The sequence below is a fragment of the Mercenaria mercenaria genome, chromosome 17 (genome assembly GCF_021730395.1).
Source record: "Mercenaria mercenaria strain notata chromosome 17, MADL_Memer_1, whole genome shotgun sequence".
NCBI classification, from domain to species: Eukaryota; Metazoa; Mollusca; class Bivalvia; order Venerida; family Veneridae; genus Mercenaria; species Mercenaria mercenaria.
In genome coordinates this window covers 68,018,402-68,042,765 of record NC_069377.1, presented here as the reverse complement: position 1 = coordinate 68,042,765, position 24,364 = coordinate 68,018,402, and the positions used below count along the sequence as shown (strand labels likewise).

At 34.0% G+C, this 24,364-nt stretch overlaps 1 protein-coding gene and 1 long non-coding RNA gene across 9 annotated transcripts in view; one reads left to right on the top strand and one right to left on the bottom strand.

Annotated features, from left to right (window-relative positions):
- Positions 1 to 8,123: 8,123 nt before the first annotated feature.
- Positions 8,124 to 24,364, bottom strand: part of LOC123536297 (epidermal growth factor receptor kinase substrate 8-like) — a 111,625-nt gene continuing 95,384 nt past the window's right edge. For all 8 annotated transcript variants that reach the window (XM_053528506.1, XM_053528508.1, XM_045319354.2 and 5 more), the window contains 5 exons: positions 12,853 to 12,933; positions 11,963 to 12,281; positions 11,418 to 11,553; positions 10,834 to 10,984; positions 8,124 to 9,294 (listed from right to left, as the gene is read on the bottom strand). In XM_053528506.1, coding sequence (XP_053384481.1) covers positions 9,191 to 9,294; positions 10,834 to 10,984; positions 11,418 to 11,553; positions 11,963 to 12,281; positions 12,853 to 12,933 — 791 coding nt within the window. In that variant the 3' untranslated portion in view covers positions 8,124 to 9,190. The remainder of the gene's footprint in view (positions 9,295 to 10,833; positions 10,985 to 11,417; positions 11,554 to 11,962; positions 12,282 to 12,852; positions 12,934 to 24,364) is intronic.
- Positions 20,152 to 23,534, top strand: LOC128550133 (uncharacterized). Its single transcript, XR_008368122.1, has 2 exons — positions 20,152 to 22,451; positions 23,056 to 23,534. It is a non-coding gene; the product is annotated as an uncharacterized LOC128550133 (long non-coding RNA).

Here is a 24,364-nt window from a genome sequence, read left to right as displayed (position 1 = left end):
ATGTCCAAACTAGTCCTTTCATATTGTTAGGATTTTAACAGAACTTTGAAATGATCAGCAGGGATAAGAATCACTCAAATATAATATAGGTCACATGGCAACTTTAGAAATAATAATCAGTAACAGGCCTAGTTAATGTGTATTATACAGTTAAATCAGTTTACCTATAGAGTTATGGCCCTTTGATTTTTGATAATTGGTGTCTTCATAAATATTCAGTCTTGCCACAAAGTATTATCCCTGCATCTCCTTAACTTCAAGTTTATTGTGTAACTGGACAGCACTGATTGGTATGTAAAGTGTTTGCATGTTCTGCTTGCATTATTTAGTTCCCTTAAAGGTCTTTTTAGCTCATATAAACACAAAATGCTCGATGTGAGCTTTAAGTATCATTAGCTGTTTGTCATCCACAATTTTTTTACAGAACATCTCCTAAACCACTAATTTCAAACTTTGCAGGAATGTTCCTTAGGTGGTCTCCTTGTAGACTCCTTCAAGTCTTAGCCAAGCTGGCCGAATACTGGCTGCCATTGCAACTGAAAGGAAAACTTTGAAAATGCTTCTTCTAAGAAACTGCTAGCCTGATTTTAAAAAAAAAATAATTTCACAGAAATGTTCCTTTTGTGATCTTGTACCAAATTCCTTCATATTATTCTGTTTGATTAAAAATCACGGCTGCCAGAAGTGGGGGGAGTTTTGAAAATATTTTGCTCTCAAACTACTAGTTCAATTTCAAAATTATTTAACAGCAACCTTCATTGTGTAACCCTGTACCAAATTCCTTCTGTTAAGAAACGTGGCTGCAGGTAGGTGGGGCTGGTTTCTCTATATGGCTTTTTGGAAAGTTTTAAAATCTCTGAAACTGCTGGTCTGATTTGATAATAATTTTATAGCAATGTTCCTTGGGTGACCCTGCACCAAATTCCATTAAAACATTCCGTTTTTTTTAGAACTTTTTCACAAGGGTCCCAATGTGGGTGTATGGAAAACTTTAAAAATCTTCTCTGAAACTGCTGTTTCAATTTCTAAATAATTTGACAGCATTGTTCCTAAACTGACCCTCTACAAAATTCCTTCACATTATTCTGTTTCATTAAAAACATGGCCATCAGGGGCTGGGGCTAGTTTTTCCTATTTGGCTATGTCGGAAATAGCATTGACGTTATTTATACGCCAACTTATGCGTGACGTTAGACGTCACTTACGATGTATTGTAACGTAGAGAGTTTGTTTCATTTAATACAGAGTTTAACCGCAACCTCCATTGGCTATAAAAAGGTAAAGGTCTTGTTTATTATAGTGTCACTCCTAATGAAAGGGCCAGCCAATTTGGCTTATGAGACACCTTTATTGTGCGTACCAATTACCTCCCAACTTCTACCATTATGCCAGGCAGATAGAAGTCGGTAACCATTCATTTAACTAGCTCGTGGCTCATGAACCGGCCTTTTCGGAACGAGTCCCACAAGATCCCGAGGCGGACGCCTTAACCACTAGGTCACAGTGACCGAATATATGTACTTTCAGACAGCTGGTTCAATTTCAAAATAATATGAAAGCAATGTTCTAGGGGTGGGGCCACCAAGGCATTGGGCTAAGTTTTCCCCTATTTTGCTATATGGAAAACACTGAACTGCCAAACTGTTGCTTTGTCAAAATAATTTGACAGCAATGTTCCTTGGATGACTCTGTTACAAATTCCTTCAATCATGTTGATTTGTTTAATTAAAACATGACTGTCTATGAGTGTTACTAAATTTCTCTATGTGCATTGTGCATCATGTGTCAACAATTTCTAAAAAAATCTTCAAAACCACTGGGAAGATTTACACCAAACTTCACAGGAATGATCCTTGGGTGGCCCTCTTTCAAAATTGCCCAAAGAATTGAAATCCATGCAGAACTCTGGTTGCCATGGCAACCAAAACGAAAATTTTTAAAAATCTTCTTGTCCAAAACCACAGGACCTAGGGCTTTAATATTTGGTACTTAGCATCATCTAGAGGTCCTCTACCAAGATTGTTAAAATTATCCCCCTAGGATCAAATATGGCCCCGCCCTGACAGTCACATGGTTTACATAAACTTATATAGGGAAAACTTCCAAAATCTTCTTGTCCAAAATCACAGGGCCTATGGCTTTGATATTTTGTATGTAGCATCATCTAGTGGTCCTCTACCAAGATTGTTCAAATAATCCCCCTAGGGTCAAATATGGCCCCGCCCCGGGGGTCACATGGTTTATATAGACTTGTATTGGAAAAAACTTTAAAAATCTTCCTGTTTGAAACCACACGACCTAGGCCTTTGATATTTGGTATGTAGCATTGCCTTGTGGTCCTCTACCAAGATTGTTGGAATTATTACTCTGGAGTGAAAAGAGGCCCTGCCCCGGGGGTCCCTAGTTTTACATAGACTTATACAGGAAAAAACTTTTAAAATCTTCTTATCTGAAACTGCAAGGCCTAGGCTGTTGATATTGGTATGTTGCATTGCCTAGTGGTCCTCTACCAGGATTATTCAAATTATGTCCCCCTGAGTTGAAAACAGGCCCCACCCAGGGAGTCCCAAGTTTTACATAGACTTATATAGGAAAAAACTTTAAAAATCTTCTTGTTTGAAAGTTCAAGGTCTAGGCCTTTGATATTCTGTATGTATCATTGCCTAGTTGATCTCTAACAAGATTGTTCGAATTATGCCCCTGGGGTGAAAAGAGGGCCTGCCCTGGGGGTCAAATGTTACATAAGTTATATAGGAAAAAATACTTCAAAAAATTATCAGATCATATTTCCTAGACTGTTTAATTATAATTACCTGATGACCCCAAGTGATAAAGGGTCACCTGACTGTGACCTTGACCTATTTTTAATGTTTTTTAAGATACAGCCTTGAAATTTGGATGACATGTACAGTTGTGCACTCCGATCTTAAAATTGACTTTCAGTGACCATGAATGTGACCTACTGACCTACTTTCTTGTTTTTTAAGATACAGCCTTGAAATTTGGATGACATGTACAGACATGTACAGTTTAGCACACCGATCTTAAAACTGACTTTCAGTGACCATGAATGTGACCTACTGACCTACTTTCTTGTTTTCTAAGACACAGCCTTGAAATTTGGATGACATGTACAGTTTTGCACACCGATCTTAAAACTGACTTCCAGTAACCATGAATGTGACCTACTGACCTACTTTCTTAATATTTTAGCATCAGTTTGACATTTGAAACATGTAGCTCATATAACCCAGGTGAGCGATCCAGGGTCATCATGACCCTCTTGTTATTATAGCAGATGATGATGATAAAGATACATTTTAAGTTTCAAGTCATTATCTTATATTGTACTTGTTATATCCAGAATGCAAAGATTGCCAAAAATTGGGTACAATGGGCCAAGCCCCTGCACATATTTTGTTTGTATGCTAGACAATTTTTTATGTGAAGTTACAGTAAGATATAAGCAATAGTAAAAAAGATATGACAAAAACAAATGTTGCCGAAAAACTTTAACCTTAAAAATAACCCAAGTATAACACCTTGGTGATCTTGACCTTGGGTATAATGGGCCCAGCCCCTGCATATACTTTGTTTGTATGCTGGACAATGTTTAAGTGAAGTTACAGTAAGATATAAGGAATAGTAACAAAGATATGACAGAAAAACAAAGGTTACCAAAAAACTTTAACCTAAAAAATAACCGAAGTATAACACCTTGGTGACCTTGACCTTGGGTATAATGGGCCCAGCCCCTGTACATACTCTGTTTGCATGCTGAACAATGTTAATGTGAAGTTACAGTAAGATATAAGAAATAGTAACAAAGAAAAACAAAGGTTGCTGAAAAACTTTTAACCAAGAAAGCTCACGCTGATGCTGACAAAGACGCTGGGGTAAGTAGAATAGTACCCCTATTCTCCGAATAGTGGAGCTAAAAATGAAGATGTTGGATCAAGTGATTGACATCAGACTTCCATCTTACGGAACATGAACAGTACTGTCGACTCAAATTGCAAAATAAAAGTGAAATGAAAATATAACTTTGTCATATTATACCATATTTATATAGCACCCTTTTTATGATAAGCATGCATGTATACAGACAAAAGGCAGGCACTTGAGGGCACCAGATTCACCCTTGTGCAGATACAGAGAGATCTGATCAGAGGGGCAGAGCTTGACAAAGCTACCAGGAAAGATAAATTTTAGATACGGATGTATCTGAGTAAGACAGCCTGATTCTTTAATGTACCTTGTGTAGATCACTGACACTAGCCTGGGAATCCAGTCCGATAATTTCTTACTTTTTTTCTACCTGCAAATTGACAGCCTGGGGAAACCTGTTTTCCGTCTGCAGCGCCACCTATATTACACCCGAAATATGCGGGTGTTTAATAAAGAACGATAACTTCTGAAAGCAATAATCCATGGCTAAAAATAGAAACGGAATTATCACGGAAAAAAGAGATCGGAATCGTGTACTTCCGAAGGTTTCCGAACAATTCCGGACCATAGACAAATACCAGTTTGTACCTCCCATAGCTTTTCCAGCAAGTTGTAACAACTTTTAAATATGTCAGTATAAACTTAAATTTGCATCATAGCTATCAAGACGTTAAATTAATGCAGACCTGGTGATCTACGAAAATTGCCGAAATTTTGGTAGCATTGCCTCGTTTTCGATTCAAACAAACGCAAATATGATTACATGTTAATTAGGCTAATTATAGAAAATCGATAATCAGTAGTTACAAGGAAACTCCTTCAGATTTCCCCAGGTGTTGATAATATCAGAAACTCGAATGCCAATTAACACTAATTAGCGGAAATTAAGTGATATCTTTAGTGCATAGATATTGGGTATGATTTCTTTTGACAAAGCACAAATATTATCAACGGCTTCCCAGGCTACACTGACACAGGCACAGCCCTCTTTCTTGTGAAGAACCAGAACTGGCCTCTTATAGCTGGATGGGAGACACTCTACAATATCCCAGACATTTCCAGTGCCTGGACCAGGATTCAAACCCAAGACCTCTGGATTGACAGTCGAGCATGTTACCACTGGACCACCTAAGGTAAGGATATCAAAGTTCACTAGTGGCAAGGGATGGTTCTGCAGTATACAAAACTACTAACAACAGCTGTAGATGTCTGTTTATTGCATTATGTAAATATGTAAAACTTTGTGTAAGCTATATATGGAAAGCATAAATATTATTACACATTTAAAAGCTTAACATGTGTGTACTTTTAATGATCCAACATATCAAACATTTTACCCAGCACTGTTGTGTGATATATGTCAAGTAGAGGAAAATATTTGTGATATTACTCATCAGCACTGCTGGTTAGTGAATATCTTGTACAATATATTGTGAAAACATTTGATATTAAGGAAATTAAGATATTGTAGTTCTGGCCAAAACTGCTTTTTCAAGGGGAAATATATTTTTGCAGAATAAAATTAAGGAAAACTTTACTTTTTAGATGTAGTATGATTTTATGCATCAGAACAACCTTGTAATCAATTATCAATGCACATTAAGTCCCCTTAACCCTTTGCCTGCTGATGGCAAAGATTCTACCTTTGTGACCAGTGCACTGTTCACTATTCAGTCAGTAAATTTTCAGTGAACAACACTCCAAATAATAAATGGTACTTCCCAAACTGAAAGATAGACTAGTCCATTTTAGAAATTCAGCAGGGCAAAGGTTATTGAATAGAAATGATTTTACAGTACATACCAAAGGTCAGTGCCAGGCAATAAATGGCATTGTAATAATAGTAATAACATGTAATAACAATAATAACAAATGTATATAACATTTATGGCACAAACAACTAACATTAGAAAAGAATATATATCACTTAGTGCTTCACTGGTAGGAAATAATACTGTAAAGCAAAATGCAATCTGCAAACACTCTAATTGTGACTGGGTACTGACTATAATTATGCTGTCAAGAAAATCCTTATGTGATGAAAAAGAGGCCTAAACCCAATAATGAACTCTGAAAAAATGTCTATTTTATATCATGTTACCAACTTTTTTCTTGCTGACTACCTTCTACTTCAGGATTTGCTTGTCATCAATACAAAAATCCATATCTGTCACTAACTAACCTAGTATGGAACTACTAACCAGGTTTGGATAACATTAAGGACGTATGCTAGAATTTGGTGCGAAAATTTTCCCAATAACAGAATTTCTTCAAACTTTGGATATTGAAGGACAATCATCTAAGAAACAAAAATATGCAATAAAAATCATAGGTCACCGGTATCGAAAAAGAGTTATCTGCCCTTGAAAACCGCATTTCCCCCAAAAATGGCGTTTTCAAGGGCAGATAACTCTTTTACGATACCGGTGACCTATGATTTTTATTGCATATTTTTGTTTCTTAGATGATTGTCCTTCAATATCCAAAGTTTGAAGAAATTCTGTTATTGGGAAAATTTTCGCCCATCTCATATACAGGGAATTCTAGCGTACGCCTTTAAGTCAGCAAATGGTGTCTCTTAATCAAAAGAAATGCTGGAAACTTGTAGGAAGCTGGTTAACATCTCATTCATTATTTTATTGTTCTTATACAAGATGCCAGAGTCAAAATTAAATGATAACATATACAGTTGAATATCGTTACCTCGATATCGGTTAGCTCGATACTCTGGTTAGCACGATGTGTTTGAGTCGGTCCTGATTTTTCCCTATTTATCTTAATGTAATTATTTATCATTACCTCGATATGATTAGCTCGATATTTTGTTTAGCTTGATTAGATGTTTCAGTCCCGTCAACTTACCTGTACTGTTTTTACACCTGGTTTCGTCGATATCACAGCTTGTCAAATAATATCCATGTTTTTTGTAAGGTGTGAAAATCAACCTATTGTTGTCCAGCGGTGTATTAATCATATTCAAGTTAGTTTGTGTGTTTGTTTTATTTATTATTTAATCTTTAAACCAGTTTAAATATCAGGAAGTTTACCTTTAATTCCCAATAATTAGTGTTATGAAACACCGTGCAAGCAGGAAATCTGTTTTCATATATAACAACTAATTTGGATGAAATATTTTCTGTTTGACGGAGTAAAAGTTTGCCATTTAGGACTGAGTAACAGTATGCGTATTTAACTAGCAAATTTTCAAATTTTCGTTACTGAAGCACAGTCAAAATGATTACTCAGCTAAGAATGTTACCGCTGCATTCAGACTTGTTTAGGGAAGGAATAAAAATGCTAATGATTAAATGTATATTTTGAAAAATTAAAAAGTTGTATGTATGTATTTGATTAAGATGTTTTATTTGTAAATAAAATGAAAATCGTATTTACGTTTTTTATTATTTCTTTCCCCTTTCACACCCTCTGAAAAAAAAGTATTGTATAATGACAATATAGACGTCCAACACAAGTACAAAGAAGTCCCAGATAGTTGATATCGTTACGTCGAACTTCGGATACGTCAATGTAATTTGTACAGTCCCTTGAATATCGAGGTAACGGTATTCGACCGTATACGGAAGTCATTTAAAGAATTTTTAGTTTTTGGTAACCATATTTTACAATGAGTACGTAAGTTAAAACATCCTACCCTTCTGTATTGTAAAGTCTGACCTACACTATCTTTCAACTGTAAACAGTTGTCACTTTCAGTCAGCACCTTAACTGACTGTTACGAAACAGGCTGGACTTTGCTTACAAAAACAAGAACACCACCTTCGGGTGCCATCTCTCGACTGCAAGTGCTGGACAAGATGAAGAAAGAGTTATAGTTCAGATTTTCTAAGTACAAAAAGGGTCATAACTCTGACAAAATGCAGGTGAGAGTTATGATTCTTGACCTACATTGTCCCCCTAATGATGAGAAACAGATGTGCAAAGTTTCAAAGCCGTAGCTCTTACAGTTTTTGAGAAGAGGTGGACCTAAACAAAAATTTTAAGCAAAAAATTCAAATTTTCTAAGTACAAAAAGGGCAATAATTCTGAAATATGCATATAAGAGTTATGGATCTTGGCCTACATAGTCCCCTAATGATGATAAACAAGTGTGCAAAGTTTCAAAGCTGTAGCCAACGATCAAGTGATGACAATAACTCGCAGATTTTTTTCAAAAATCAGACAAGCTAAAAACAACAGTAATTTACAACCTCTGTGTGAGTGTAGATGCCAAAGTGTGGGAGACTGAATGTCTCACTATCTGCAGGTAGGGTTTGCCCAAGGAAAATTTTTATATTTCATATGCTAAATCATAAACTGAAACACCAAATCCTGAATTCTACAGGATTCTGAGAATGAAGTACGGTTTGAATTCACTGGAACTCCAGGTTTATAATATATATAATGATGATTTAATAAGTAATGGAAAAAGTATGTTTCTGAGTAGGAACTTAATGACAGTAATGAGTCTAAGAACATTATTGTTCAACAATCTTAAATCTGTCCTACAATAAGCCATGATATGCAATACAAAAACATGACTTTTTACTTGATATGTAATAACAATAGAATGATGACAATAACTTGTGCATATTCACATGGCAATATCAGAATAACTGGAACAACAATGAAGTATCAACATAACTGGTTTACATTTGCATAAAAATGTCTGCATTAACTGTTTATTGGCTCAGTAAAACCTAGATATTGTTAATACAACATGGTGGGTTTAACAATGAAATCATTCTATTGATGCATATGGTAAGATTTAAAACAGTTTGTTATATACTTCCGAATACTAAAGTTTGCTATACCATAATCAATTCATTATTACACATTATCCTCTAATGGATGCATATATAATTACGTACTCTATTGACAGAAATTCTTGTTAGCTGATTCTGTTTCCAAATACTGGTATAATTCTGTTGCCACAAAGCTGTACAGAAATCACAGATGCTTCTATGTGCATAATGTAATAATGTAATAATAATTCATGTCTGTAATTACTTTTACTGCTTATTTGTATTCATAGCTTACGAAATATTTTCATGAGGCCCGTTTGCAACAAAACTGTTCACCTGATGTCTGTACTTTTGCTGCTATATATCGTGTGTAGGGGCCTACTAATGGCTACATTTTTGTTGCTATATATGACTGGTCGAGGCATCTTCATGTCAAATATATTTGTCATTATATATCTCTAGTGAGGGCCACATTAAGTATATATTTTTGTTGTTATATATCACTGGTACGGACCATTGTATCCAACTTGCTGCAGTTTCTTACGCTGTCTCTCTAGTAGGTTGCGAAGTGTCTTACCCGCATCACCGTAGTCATCCGAGGAAGCTGAAAAATTTGTTTAAAATTCTAATTAATAAACTTTATATACCTTGTCATCATTTTTTCCAAACACTGTCGAATAACTGATTTTGATTTTTAGTATAAACTGTATAAGAATTTTTAACAAGAGAGCATTTACATCTTATTAAAGAATCAAGTTTGTGTGAGAACTTTTACAAAACCTATATTTAGCATTTTATTATTTAATTATTGAAATACTTTTTGGTAACGGTGATTTCCACAGGTCGGTATGAGGTCAGAAGACAAACATTTTTTCTAAGAATGGCTTTACTTACTCCACAGTTTTAAGCCAAACAGCAGTAACCTGTTACAATTATTTCTAATGGGTATACTTTGCATACCGGTAACTAGGAGCCAAGCTCCCCCATTTAAAACTAGATGCCCATGGGCAACATGTCGAGCCCGCCCTTTGACCCATAACTGTGACCTTGACCTTTGAGATAGAGTCAGTCTCATTAAGTTAAACATTCATGCAAAATATAAACAAGATTCCTCAATGCATGTCAAAGTTATGGGCCGGATAAGATCTGACATGACCTTTGACCTCCAACTGTGACCTTGACCTTTGAGATAGGAACTGGGGTTTGCGCATGACACTCCATCTCACTGTGGTTAACATTCATGCCAAATATAATCAAGATTCCTTAATACATGTCAAAGTTATGGGCCGGATAAGATCTGACATGACATTTGACCTCCAACTGTGAACTTGACCTTTGAGATAGGAACCTGGGGTTTGCGCATGACACTCCATCTCACTGTGGTTAACATTCATGCCAAATATAAACAAGATTCCTTAATACATGTCAAAGTTATGGGCCGGACAAGATCTGACATGACATATGACCTCCAACTGTGACCTTTGAGATAGGAACCTGGGGTTTGCGCATGACACTCCGTCTCACTGTGGTTAACATTCATGCCAAATATAAACAAGATTGCTCCATGCATGTCAAAGTTATGGTTCGGACAAACAAACCAGGACGGACGGATGCATGCAGGCACATACACTGAACAGCCATTTGGACAACTATGTCTTCGCATCCGCTAGCAGGCTCGACAAAAAATCAAGAGAGGACCTTACAATGATGCTACATACCAAGTTCCATCAAGTGGTTCATGAGAAGAAGTCATTAAAAGGTATTTCTATTTTTAGCTCTAGTGGCCAGCCAAGCTCCCCCATCTAAACTTATTTGGGAGAGGACCTTATAATGATGCTACAGATCAAGTTTAATGAAGATCCATCAAGCAGTTCATAAGAAAGTCATTTAAAGGTTTTTCTAACTTTAGCTCTGGTGGCTCCTAAGAAAGGTAAAGCTGAAATATCAGAACAAACATGTAGAGGACCATTTCAGGATGCCACTGACCAAGTTTCGTGCAATTCTGACCAGTAGTTTCAGAGGAGATGTAATCTGAAGAAAAATGTTGATAGACAGACAGATGGATGGACAGACAATGGAAGATGAGCAATCACAATCAAATATATGAAAAAAATCAACCAGCTACATCCATTATAACACTAACCATCAGATTCCGCTGGAGAATAGTCTGGTGGTGTTTCTGGCATAAAACTTGGTCGAGCACCAAAACCATCATCCCGCCTGCCATCTGTATCAGACCTTTCTTTTCTACGTTCTAATATTGCTCTCAGCTCTGAAGCTCCTCTTGTACGAAACTGTACAAATGTAAAATGCAAGCTTTGACTGAGTAACTTCCCTTCTTTGCTAAATATTTACTGTCATTAAAAAGCTTTTTTTCAAGATATTAATTAGCCAACCTATTGTATACAGCAAAAGATGGAAGAAATGTTCTTGACCTTGTTGTTTGAAAAAAAAAAACAACAGAAAGATCTACGAGATTTATACATTTCTTTTAAATTTCATTCTTAAGGGGATATATTTTCATATTCTTGTAAGAAACAATAAACTTTTATGTCTTTATTGAAGTATGTTTTTGAATTTCCTGTTATTGTAACTTTGCGTTCCAGCGTAGTTCTGTACCAGTCAGACAATTCGATAACTTCACTGTGAAATTATCAAATATAATGCACTGTAATATTTCAAACACAAAACAAACATGGTGACTGGTTGAATAGATAAAACTGTTACCCCTGCATTATTTTTCTGCACCATGAGAAGACTGTCCAGAAAACGTCCCTCATCTCTTCCTAGAAGTCTCTCTAATTCATGCTTATCTAGGCCAAAAAGGTCAAGGCCATTGTAACCAGTTAGAAGATCCATACATCTGAAGGAAAACAATTGTCAAAGTAAAACTCTGGTAACCAAAGAGAGAGGCGTTATTGAAATCACCGAAAAGAATGAGTATATAAAAACCTAAAACACAATGACACCAAGTTGTTAGAAAGGGAAACGGCAACACTTTATAAGTACTGAATTTTACACAAAAAGATTATCAGACTGAATGATATAAACATCTTTTATCTGCATTTCTTTTTTCTTTCAGTTCTGTATAATTCTCAGATGATCTATGATGTTGGAGACCAGCCCCAAAATACAACCTTGCCTTTGGTCAATTTCAAAATTTTATTTAGAAATAACTAGATGATCGGGTAACACTACCTTGGAATCTGATCTTGTGAGAAAAGTCAGTCATCAAAATTTGAGTAATGAAACTGAAATTAACAACAATTCACCTTCTGGAAAATCCTTTAATCTCAATCCACTCCCTGACTTCCTCTGGTGTTGAATACTGGTTAATGTTGTAGTTACGTCTGTTGTTCAAAACAGGACTCCTAGGACTGCTACTATTCTGTCTGCTTGGTGGTGGTTGGGGGTAGGACCTATCATCTTGTGTGTAGGACCCACTGTGTCTGTGTGGGGATGATTGTTGGTACGACCTATCATCTTGTGTGTAGGACAGCCTATCCTCGCGTCCCCTGGGACTCATCCTTTCATCACTGGTGTTCATCTTATTGCGGAGTTCATTGTGTAAGTCCTCAGAATACATGCTCTCTACAGTTAAAATATAAAACATGTTATTGTATAACAAATCGGGTAAACAAGTTTCAAATGCATAAAGATCCAGTTTGCGTGTGTGAGACAACTTCTGGATATTTAGATAATTGGATAGGACAAAAGTAAGAAATGAATCCAATTAAACTAAAAATGAACAAAATTTAAGGACATATACAATATTCAAATCAAACTGTATGTCTATTCATTGAAAAATGTTTAACAATTTTCATATATGATTGAATACTTTTAAAGCATTACATTTTGCTTTAAGGAACACTGGATTTAGAGGTCATCTTCCGCATTAAACACCAAATAGAAGTCTAGAATGGAAGTCTATTCCTCGAGTTTGACTTCTGATCAAAAAGATTGAAGAGGAAAAATCCATGTATCATTATAACTACAGATTAAAGTGGTTTGTCTGCTTATTTTGCATGACCTTAGTGCAGGTTACCAGAAAACATACGGTCTAAAAATCCCATTGAAAATATTGCCGATTTTGCAAGTTGCACTGTAATACAGTAAGCTGAAAGTGAATGGTTTAAACAACAAAAGAATTTACAAGTCTTACTTTCACCATGCGGTCTTGAAGCGGGAATGGGTCTGTTCTGCCGTAACTCTGCCGGAGGTTCACGCTGTCGCCTCTCTGCCTCTATAGAAATAGAAGATTATCAACATTTTTTACACTATCTGTTTTTGAATTGTTTTAAAGCCTTAACAAAATTTCTTCAACATTTTATCTTGATCTGATATTAACCATACAAACATTGTAGCTATCTTTAAAGGATTTTAAGTCATCTATAATAACTAATATAATGCAGTGAAGTAATGTTAAAGCAATAAGAGAAATTTACTGTGCCATCAAACAGACAAATTCACTTCAGATGACAAAATAAAATGGTAATCATTAGAATACTAATCTGTGACAGAATTTGAATTTAGTGATAAACTAATTGGTGCTAATTCTAAAACATTCAAAAGATATACAACAAGTATAGAAATGATAAAATGTTAGTATATGGTGCTATATGAAACATTCAAACGATATAGAACAAGTACAGAAATAAATAAAATGTTAGCAATGTATCAAAAACCTTTGTGCAAACTATATCTACTGTGAAATCATTAATATTTGTGAGAAACTAAATTTCATGGATTGCATGGTTGTGTCAGTCCACTAAATCCCCAGGAGCAAAGACTGCAGCCTATTATCGCTATCTTTTAACTTTGAAATCCATGAATCTAAGCTCCCAAGAAATAACCATTTTGGTCCAAACCACAAAATTTTGCGCCAGTGAAATTATATGACTTTGCAGTAGATGATACATTTGAAATCGTTTGTGTTAAATCAAAATATCTTTTACTAAATGAACATCAGAAATCATATTTTTGCCACAAGTGAAAATTTAGTTTCTCCAGTGAAAGATAATTTGATTTTATACGCCAAAAAAAAAATCAAATTTTCTGTTTATTTCAAGTCTTTTCAATGGTTTTAACAATCTTTCACTAATTTTGCCCATGTTTCATCTTAATTATATCAGCGAAAAATCACAATGTCACATCGTTCATGTAGAACATATTTACATAGATCTATTTCTGTGAGAGTTATTTAAGAAAATAATATATAGCAGAACCTTATTTTAACATATCAAAACTATACAATGAGGTTATACGCTTACAGAATAATTTCTTGAGGACGTAGCCCAAGTAAATTATAACTGCAGCATATATTTGACTCGTATTGTTGAGGTATTTTAAAGCCTGGTTCTGCTTTATATTATTTCGATTCTATAACCAAGTAGATGAAATAAGGAAACACTATTTCATAGCGAATATATGGCGCCAAATATAGTAGATAAACAAGATCATTTTACTGTTATATTTCAAAAATCCACTGAAAAATGTGTATTAACTGTGAAAGTACTTAATTTAATATTTTTTTTTTTTTGTGTTTTTTTTTTTTACCAAGATAGCTTTTTTGAAGGACAAGAATCATGAATTTCAATTTCATAATTCCATTATTCTTAAGAATTTAATTTCATTGAATGACATGCCACAAACCTGAATCCCCATAAATAATACTTTCTCATGCAATATAAACAATAAACTACATGTATTAACGATTTGATAAATACATGTCAAGTGCTGCATAAATTAACAAAATTGTTAGTAATCTAATAAATATTTCTATATGAATTAAATAAACAATACAGTTTTAGTATTTTTGATATAATACTTGTTTATTAAACAACAATGACATGCATTTAGTCCTGCAGGACTTAACTTATACTTCAACGAGAGTGGAGCTTGCATGCCTTTATAAGATTAGGAGTGTTTTTCACCAATGGCAGACAAGTCATTCTTGTTTAAGAAGTTGTTTATTAGGTATATATGTAGATGTAATAATCAGTACTCAGTAACTTAAATCATTCAATCATATAAAGAATGTTTAAACATGTTGACAAGAATAAAACGATGTCAAAAATGACATAACACATCCATTTCATGCAAACAACCAGTTATTGTGCACCCTCACCGTTATTGGTGGGTAAAAGGATACTATCCTGTGAAATTTGGTTTAATACTATTTAGGACAAGGTATACAGTAGTGCTCACACATGCAAAGAATAAAATGTAAATAAAAATATAATGAACAAAACATGCCAAAACACCTAGTGACAGAATATGCATAAAATACAACATTAAAATATGCAACTTCGCAAACGAGACATATGTAAGTTAAAAAAAACCTTCACACATGCAAGATTTCAACCATACTTGTAGTTGGATAGGCTTGCTACATACACTCACTCGGTGTTATACCTTGCTACATACACTCACTCCATGTTATACCTTGCTACATACATTCACTCTGTGTTATACCTTGCTACATACACTCACTCCATGTTATACCTTGCTACATACACTCACTCCATGTTATACCTTGCTACATACACTCACTCTGTGTTATACCTTGCTACATACACTCACTCCGTGTTATACGTTGCTACATACACTCACTCCATGTAATACCCTGCTACATACACTCACTCAGTGTTATACCTTGCTACATACACTCACTCCGTGTTATACCTTGCTACATACACTCACTCCGTGTTATAACTTGCCATACACTCACTCCATGTTATACCTTGCTACATACACTCACTCCATGTTATACCTTGCTACATACACTTACTCCTTGTTATACCTTGCTACATACACTCACTCCGTGTTATACCTTGCTACATACACTCACTCCGTGTTATACCTTGCTACATACACTCACTCCGTGTTATAACTTGCTACATACACTCACTCCGTGTTATACCTTGCTACATACACTCACTCCGTGTTATAACTTGCCATACACTCACTCCATGTTATACCTTGCTACATACACTCACTCCATGTTATACCTTGCTACATACACTCACTCCATGTTATACCTTGCTACATACACTCACTCAGTGTTATACCTTGCTACATACACTCACTCCGTGTTATACCTTGCTACATACACTCACTCTGTGTTATACCTTGCTACATACACTCACTCCGTGTTATATGTTGCTACATACACTCACTCCATGTTATACCTTGCTACATACACTCACTCAGTGTTATACCTTGCTACATACACTCGCTCCATGTTATACCTTGCTACATACACTCGCTCCATGCTATACCTTGCTACATACACTCGCTCCATGCTATACCTTGCTACATACACTCGCTCCATGTTATACCTTGCTACATACACTCACTCCATGTTATACCTTGCTACATACACTCACTCCATGTTATACCTTGCTACATACACTCACTCTGTGTTATACCTTGCTACATACACTCACTCCGTGTTATATGTTGCTACATACACTCACTCCATGTAATACCCTGCTACATACACTCACACTGTAAGAAATTCATCCATAATGTATACATGTACAAAGCACAACAAACTGTAAATAAACTGACTTAGAAGAAAAAACTAGAACTCTTGTGCCAATGGTCACCATTCAAAATGCGAAACCTGAATTGTGAACAATTTTGTTTATATCTGCATTATCAAATCCATGACTTCATGTAGCATACATATAGAAAATAATAAATTGCAAATACAATCAGAAAAAAATTGATAAAATGTTAAACTCTCACTGATGGAAAAAAGAAAATATAGAAAAGTCAAATATTGCAACCTAAGCACTTTGCACATATGGTGGAATAAGCAAGGTCAGAGGCAATGCTTTTGTAAGTTTTGCATCATTTTTGAGAAAAACTTATTTTTCCACTGATAAAACGTTTTAGGATGTGTTTACATCTTGAAGACAAATCTGATAGTTTTTTGTGCACCTTTGTGCACATAATTATCATCTTTCCTGTCATTGTTTTTAGCTAGCAGTTAATATTCTCAATATAATCTGTACAATATTTAAAACAAGTGGATAACTAATTCAAAATGTATATTCTCTCAAATGTAAGGGAAGATCACTGTTTATATATCATGTTTCTTTATTCAAATAACTTTAACTATCATGAATTTCACTTTAACGAACATGAATTTCATAATGCTACCAGACTATGCTCATATTATTGCTGCAAAAAATGAAATGAAATGAAACTTTGTTGCATGTGTCTTTGTAACATCACAAGATGTCTGACACTATTGGGTTCATTTACAGATTTCTGTTTCCCACACCAAGATAAAAATTTGTTGCAAAATGTGTATTTCAACAGAATTAAGCTCAGAATAAAGCAAAAATATGTTCATTATTCATTAATATGAAATATATCTCATTTCGAAAAGCACAATTTCACATTTTTGCTGTGCACTCATGACAATATATAAATCATCTCATCTCTCAGTGAGATATATTCTATATTAATTCAAAATAAACATAATCCTAACAAAAACATTTAACAATATTCGGGAGGCAATACAAAATGGAGTGAAGTACAATGAGCTAACGGTGTTCCCTTAAATATCAGTAAATCAGTAAGTTACATGTTATATAAAACAAACTAAAAAGCAGGTGCATGCTACAATATAGTTGTGTTTTGTTAGTAAAAATAGTATATTGCAAAAATACTTACAGCAATTGGCCTCCCTTCTTAAAGGCTGAAGCAAACACTCACTACTTTCAAATAAAAAGGTTGATTTTCTTTGTTTCTTAGACTGAGAAAAGTTCATTTCAACTGCTTTCATTGACTGCTAAATCTGATTAACAATCAGTTAATGACCATGTATTTGTTTGCTAACTGCCAGATACCTATGATAAAATGCTGATGATAACATTTGGTCAAAGTTTATCTACATAAAATATAAAGTTTCATACTATTTAATTTTTGTTCTAGGAATGCATAGTAGCAGAGTTGTATTTCATTATGAAGATTTGTATTTTCAAAATATTTGCTATGTATTCATGTTTCTCTAATACATAGCAATTTAAAAAAAAAAAACTAAAACGAAATGGAACTCAGTCTCCATCATAGCATCACATAATTTACAAATTCTATTTTCTTTCAGAGTATTGTTATATCTGCCTCTCTATTTCAAAGTTGCTTGTGGAAAACCGTAGATTTACAAGAAACAAAAGCTGCGTTCAATAAACGCTTGATGCCCCCGGGGGCATCCTTGTAGATACAAAGCAACCTTAGTTCAAAACGAGGTCAAGTTCAAGGTCAAGGTCAAACTGAGGTCAGGTGATGTTTGAAGATGAGGAATGGTCACAGGTTACATCTGCATTAGTATCAATTCATTCTTGTAAGGGGTATTCTATGATGCTAGACGAAACGGTCCCATTTGGTTAACCAAGAGATGGTCCATATAAAGCAACCAAAGTCCAAAATGAGGTCAAGGTCAAACTGAGGTCAGGTGATGTCTGAAGATGAAGAATGGTCACAGGTTACATCTGCATTAGTATCAAGTTATTCTAGTAAGGGGTATTGATGCTAGACGAAACATTCCAATTTGGTTAACCTCGTACAGACGGACGGACGAACGGACAGGACAATCACTATATGCCTCCCGCATCAGTAGATGCCGGGGGCATAAAAAGTTTCCTCATTACATAAATATAAATAAAGTATGACTGAAGCAAATTAAACAAATGATACATTTTTATACAATTTTGAGCCATCTGTCCCCAGGTAGAGCTATTCTTGAAAATATTGATCCTTTAAATGTTATACAAATTTGGTCATAAATGTATTTTCTTCATGTATACGTGGATCAAACCAACACCATTGCTGTATAATAACTTTCTTGCACTTAAAACCAAAAAACAAAATTGTTTACACATGTTAATAATTAAATATCATTTTTAAGGTAATATTAGTAATATAGTTGGTGACCCAAATAAAGGGATATATGTCGTCAAGAAAGTCCAAAACGGTTGAAGCCAAGCTATAGCCAATTATTGGCTTTCAAGAGCATATACCCAATATGTGGTAAAAATCTAACCATGTAAGAAATTTTGTCTTGTCAACTACCCTTTATATATATATATATATAGTTCAGTTTTTTTTTCAAATGCTAATGCAGCAACTATTTTAGTTTAAATCTAAATCCATAATTATCCGATGTTTACTTACCCCCGATATGAAATATATCAGGCCTGCATGTGACATCTTTTGACCAACTGAAAGGCAGCAGACTTGTAGAATGCCAGACAATGCAAATTATGTTGCCAATGTGTAGTAAACTTTGGGGCATAAAAGGCAGATGGACATTCAACTGAGTTTTTACTTAAATAATGTTTAAGTTTCCTATTTTCCAGGGTCGGTGGTAAAAATCTTAAAAGAAACTGCAATGTCATGTCTGTTTACCCCGATCTTCGGGATATAGATATTGTCTAATAATGTCTTTATGGCCTAATATCGCTCACCTGGCCTAGGTTATTATCCCAGATGACACAGTTTTCATTCCAACCTTCATTTCTTTAAGACAAACATTCAGTAAAACTTCCTACAACGTTTGTCAAATGTTCAAACATGCGACATATATGTGAAAAAACAACTATCTAAACAGACTTTTACACAGAACTCAATGTAGTTTATGTTTTTAACAAAAAACATGGCGGTCATATTATTGACAAAGCCATCACTATCCTACTATAATTACTGATGATGGACACACGGTGATCACAATACTTCACCTTAAGCACTTAGTGCTCAGGTGAGCTAAAATTGAACATTCATTTTTGTACGGTTAAATTTACCATATTGTCATCTTTCGAACTCAATTTATTAGAAGATATCTTCACCTCCATCTTGGAATGGTGATTCCAGACTTCATAATCATTTGTTAAAAGTAAGTGACCAAGCACTTAAACCACCTGGCTAAAACCTTTGAGAGCTGTCACACCTCTTTACTCATGCCTTCTACTCCAGTCTTAAATATGTTCTATTGCTCTGGTCACAACAGAGAGTCAAATCTGGCAGTGACAAGTAAATGTGGTTCATGTTCAGTACTTTTCCAGTGTGAAAACTTGAAGCAAGAATCTCTCCGAGTTGATTTTCATTCACTTAAAACTGGACATGATGATGGTACACAAGTGTTGAAAGTTCTCAAAAGGTTTTCTCAAAATATGGATCGGTACGAAAAACTTAACAAAGGTGTGATGCTGACGCCATGGTGATTAGGATAGTTCTACTTAATCTGAAAATAGTCAAGCTAAAAACAGTCAGACATTCAGCATTTGCAAACACTGACAGAGGTGAAAAAGAGTGAAAGAAGTGCTAAATGTATATACAAATTGGCCAGACAAGTCAACTTTTACAAACTTGTCTGCACTGCAAAAGTCTCCAAATGATTGTTTCTTAAATATGCATTTCTCCATGTTTTTAACATATAATGGCAGTCTATGGGAAAAACCAGAAACTCTTTATAATCTTTTATATTTATTCATATTAAATGTTTCGTACAAATGTATTTGTTTATTTTTTGGTAAATAAATATGATATTAACAGACTGCTGAGTATACTCTACTAAATATAGCACAACCATTTACAGCAGAGAATTATGGGAAGGCAGGTGAAAGGAATTCTGGGTAGAGAACACTGACGCACAGTTTCTAAGCTAGCATGGAAGGTAAAATTTATTTGCATATTTTTCTTGAATTTACCTGAAATTTCAGCTAAACAATAATCAGCAAAGAACATTTCTGTATGTAATCTGAATTTAAGCAGAATGATGTATCCTACAGGTAGGTTTCAATGAAACTGACAGTAGCAAGCCACTGCAGACATTAAAGAATGAAGGCAAAGCAAAAGATTTTGTAGCAAAGTAAAACTCTCAAAAATGACAATCTGCAAATGAAACAATATTTTCTTATATATCAGTTTAACATATTTAATGTGTTTACAATGCATGAGAGTGACAAGCACAGTTTTATCTGCTTAAAAAAAAAAGAGGGAATTGCTAGGTATGTGTATGCAATATATATATGTTGTGCCAATGCATAATGTGTTAACACAAAATAAACTGTGTGTGCTTTAACTGAAAAAATATGGAAATACATGAAACTGGCTTCTACAGAATAAACAGATATATATGTAGCACATACAAGGAATGAAAGCAAAGGCTGTAAATGGTGGGGCTTGGAATTTTTTTACCTTAATTCATTCTTTTAAATGTCTCTAGTTTAGCTGAACAATTTCTGGAGTAATGCATATTTACTTGTACTCATGCATATATTCCTTACACGTAGTAGTGTGGACATAAGCAGGATTTTTACATGATTGACTAAACCCAATTCCTGAAGCCTGCCTTTCCATAAAACTGCTATATCATCACATAACTAAATCAGATCTATTGTCAAAAACAGAGTCCAAAAAGGCAAAATACAAAATAATGTGTTTTTAAATCTGACCAAGTTACCTTTAAAGTTTACCAAACTAGTTTAAGACAGAAAAAAGAAACAAACAAAGGGGAAGTCACAACCCAAATGTTCAATTACAAAATGCTGATTCAAATGCTAGGATATTACCAGAATAATGTCATATAAAGTTTCTGTTGTTACTAAATCATAAAAAAATTTAAAATCAGTATTTTACCACATTCAATCCAACTACTATACAACTGTCAAATTTTTGCCACAAACTTCCCGATTTCACAGGATTATTTATGTTGTCTTTTCAACAAAAACACCCTATTAGGTATTACAGTAAATTGCAAACTCTCCATATACCCTAACACATGCTATATTTGTAACAGAACATCAATATGAACTACAATTGCACAGAGAAGTTAAGGTTTTATTGCTAAATGGTTTCTATAAAAAATAGGTTACCGGTAAGTGGAAATGAAATAAAGAAAGTTGAATTAAAGCTTTTTCATGAGAAATATTTGAAAGCGTTCCTTCACGCTCTCATGGGTAAAGACGACTTGTATATTTATCATAGACATAATGACGTGATACTGGTTCTCTAATGGCAAGATATGATATTCACAATGCTTAATTCATTAAATGATACCTAGTTATTATCTTTTAATATAATGAAATATTGTAGTACATATATATCTATATATTCAATATAAAACATCTTCAAACAATAGACTTTCAAGTGATTAATAATAATACATCCTTTCCCAAACTCTGACAATACTTTAACATATCAACAAGTAAACTATACAAGTTAATAACAAGTTGTTAAAGCTACATAAGAAAATACCTGATCCAAAACTGCAGTAATTTTTTTCTTTGAAAATAACCAGTTTCATTCATGATACAAAGAAAGAAGTTTTAATGGTCAAGAAGATGGATCATCTTTCAAGATGGATGCATATTTGTGGTAAGTTTGATCAATAGTGTGTAAGGGAATGGATAAACACAAAGGAAGACAACTCCTGATAACTGATATTTTTTAACTTAACCTGGAGTATTTGCGCCAGGTTTGACATTGACCTTAATTATTTTAGGCCAGGTTATTTCAAGGTTTCTGAGAAACAAAGCTATCATGAAATGAGACAGAGAAAAAAAGATTTCCAAGTCCTTCTCATAACTAAGATGAAAATTAATTTTGTGTCCTTTTCACATCAGATAACACCAAAAAGTTATACCCTTATTTCATACTGACTGTGAAACAAGTTCTGCAATTTATATTAATACTATACACCACTAATTCTTAAAGTAACTTGTTTTCAACACAAGTGATATATTTAAGGTAGTTCTGCACGTTTGAAAAACCGGAAGTGATGGCGTAACGTCACTTATCCGGAAAACGTAGAATAATGCCTGGATTCGGCGTACGGAAACGAAAATCAGTTTATGAATTAAGGGCAACCTGTGAATAAATGTATTAAAATGGCACTGTTACTATCTTTCTAAAGTTAAAATATGATATTAAAACATCTTAAACGTTAAATAATTCAAAATAATGTCTTAAAATTAGCTTAAATAGGCGGTTCACTTTAATCATAGCCAAATATCTCAAAAATAAGCACACGGACCTATACATTTTATTTCACCATATTATAGGCCATATGTTTATTTATGACTGTGAGAAGTTTCATTAAAATCTACATTGTAGAAAGATTTCTATTCGTGAAAATGTTTTGAAAATTGCGTTTTTCCAACAGACTCCCATTATGAAAACTTGCGTGAGGTCGAAATTTTTCAAATCAGTCTAGCAAAAAATCAAGCACACGACCCTATCTTTTTTATTTGCTGAATTTTCTTAGTATATTCCGATGTTTTGAAAAATCAGAGTTTAATCAAATTCTACATTGTAGAAAAATTTCGATCCTAACATGCAGAACTACCTTAAGTCTGATGAAATCAGACAAAAATTTAAGGTCTTCATATCTAGTTTAGTTTTGCAAGATCAAGAAAAGTTCATATAAACATCTATACAACTATACATGGCAAATCTATTACCAATATGACCTGTACAAAATATATACATAATATATATGCAGACAATTCACATATTATATATTCTTTGCATAATAACATTATAATGATATGTAAGATTTTAACATGATAATCATTAACACTTTAACATGTACAATAAAATAAACTTCCATGGCAACCATCTACAATACCGTAATTACAAAAATGTAGACATCTGTGTACTTAAGACATTGTAATAATAAACAACTCTGATATTGTTTCTAAAAAGAGTGGGTATCTATTTAAGTCAGATTCTAAACTCATTCCCTACTGTACATCACACAAAACAAACAATGGAATGTGAATATTTTGATTTGTTCTTCTCAATATCTATATTCCTGAATGATGTTTTTTTTATGAAAAATAAAAATGTAAAATGAAATGTTTGTACATGTAATCAAGAAAGTACTAAACAAAAGAATGGTTCCCAGCTGATGAAAGTATAGAATGGTTCCCAGCTGATGAAAGTATATATCACATTGATCAATTTATCAAACATCTAGTAGCTTGGAAAAGTGTGATGCAAGCATCTTCATCACCAAACAAAAACCTCAGTTCGTAATAGATACTGTTCTTTCTTCTTATGAAAATTTCATATGTTTTATATAACAGCTCTCTGATGAAGTCACGAAGAGCAGCTTTGCCACTTATATATTATTATATTTTTGTTGTAATTATTAAAGTGCATCGGTATAAATATGTTCAAAATCAAGTTTTTATTATTCCCGAATGTTAACAACTTAAATCGTTAGACATCGATGCTAAACTTGCAGGTATAATATAGATCTAAACAAATCTTCTGTCACTAATTCTGCTTAAATGTAAATTACCAATAGACACATAAAAATACTGATAAATCATAAACATACTGATGGCCCTCAAACTTCCATGTCACAACAAATTAAAATAGGGGTACATTTAAAATTTATATTCTATTTTTGATATATACAGTCCATCTATCTCTGTCTAGGAAATTTTAATTTATTAGCTATAAAATATTTTTTTGAGAAACCATGATGCATCTATACTCTGCACTAATAGCCGCTGTATCATTCCACCCTTTATACATTTATTCTGCATAAACGCTGTATGCATTCAATGAAGACATCATGTCTGTTACATACAAATGAAAATTGTTAATGCTGCAAAAAGTGAAGTAAAACTATACAACAGGATATTTGTGTA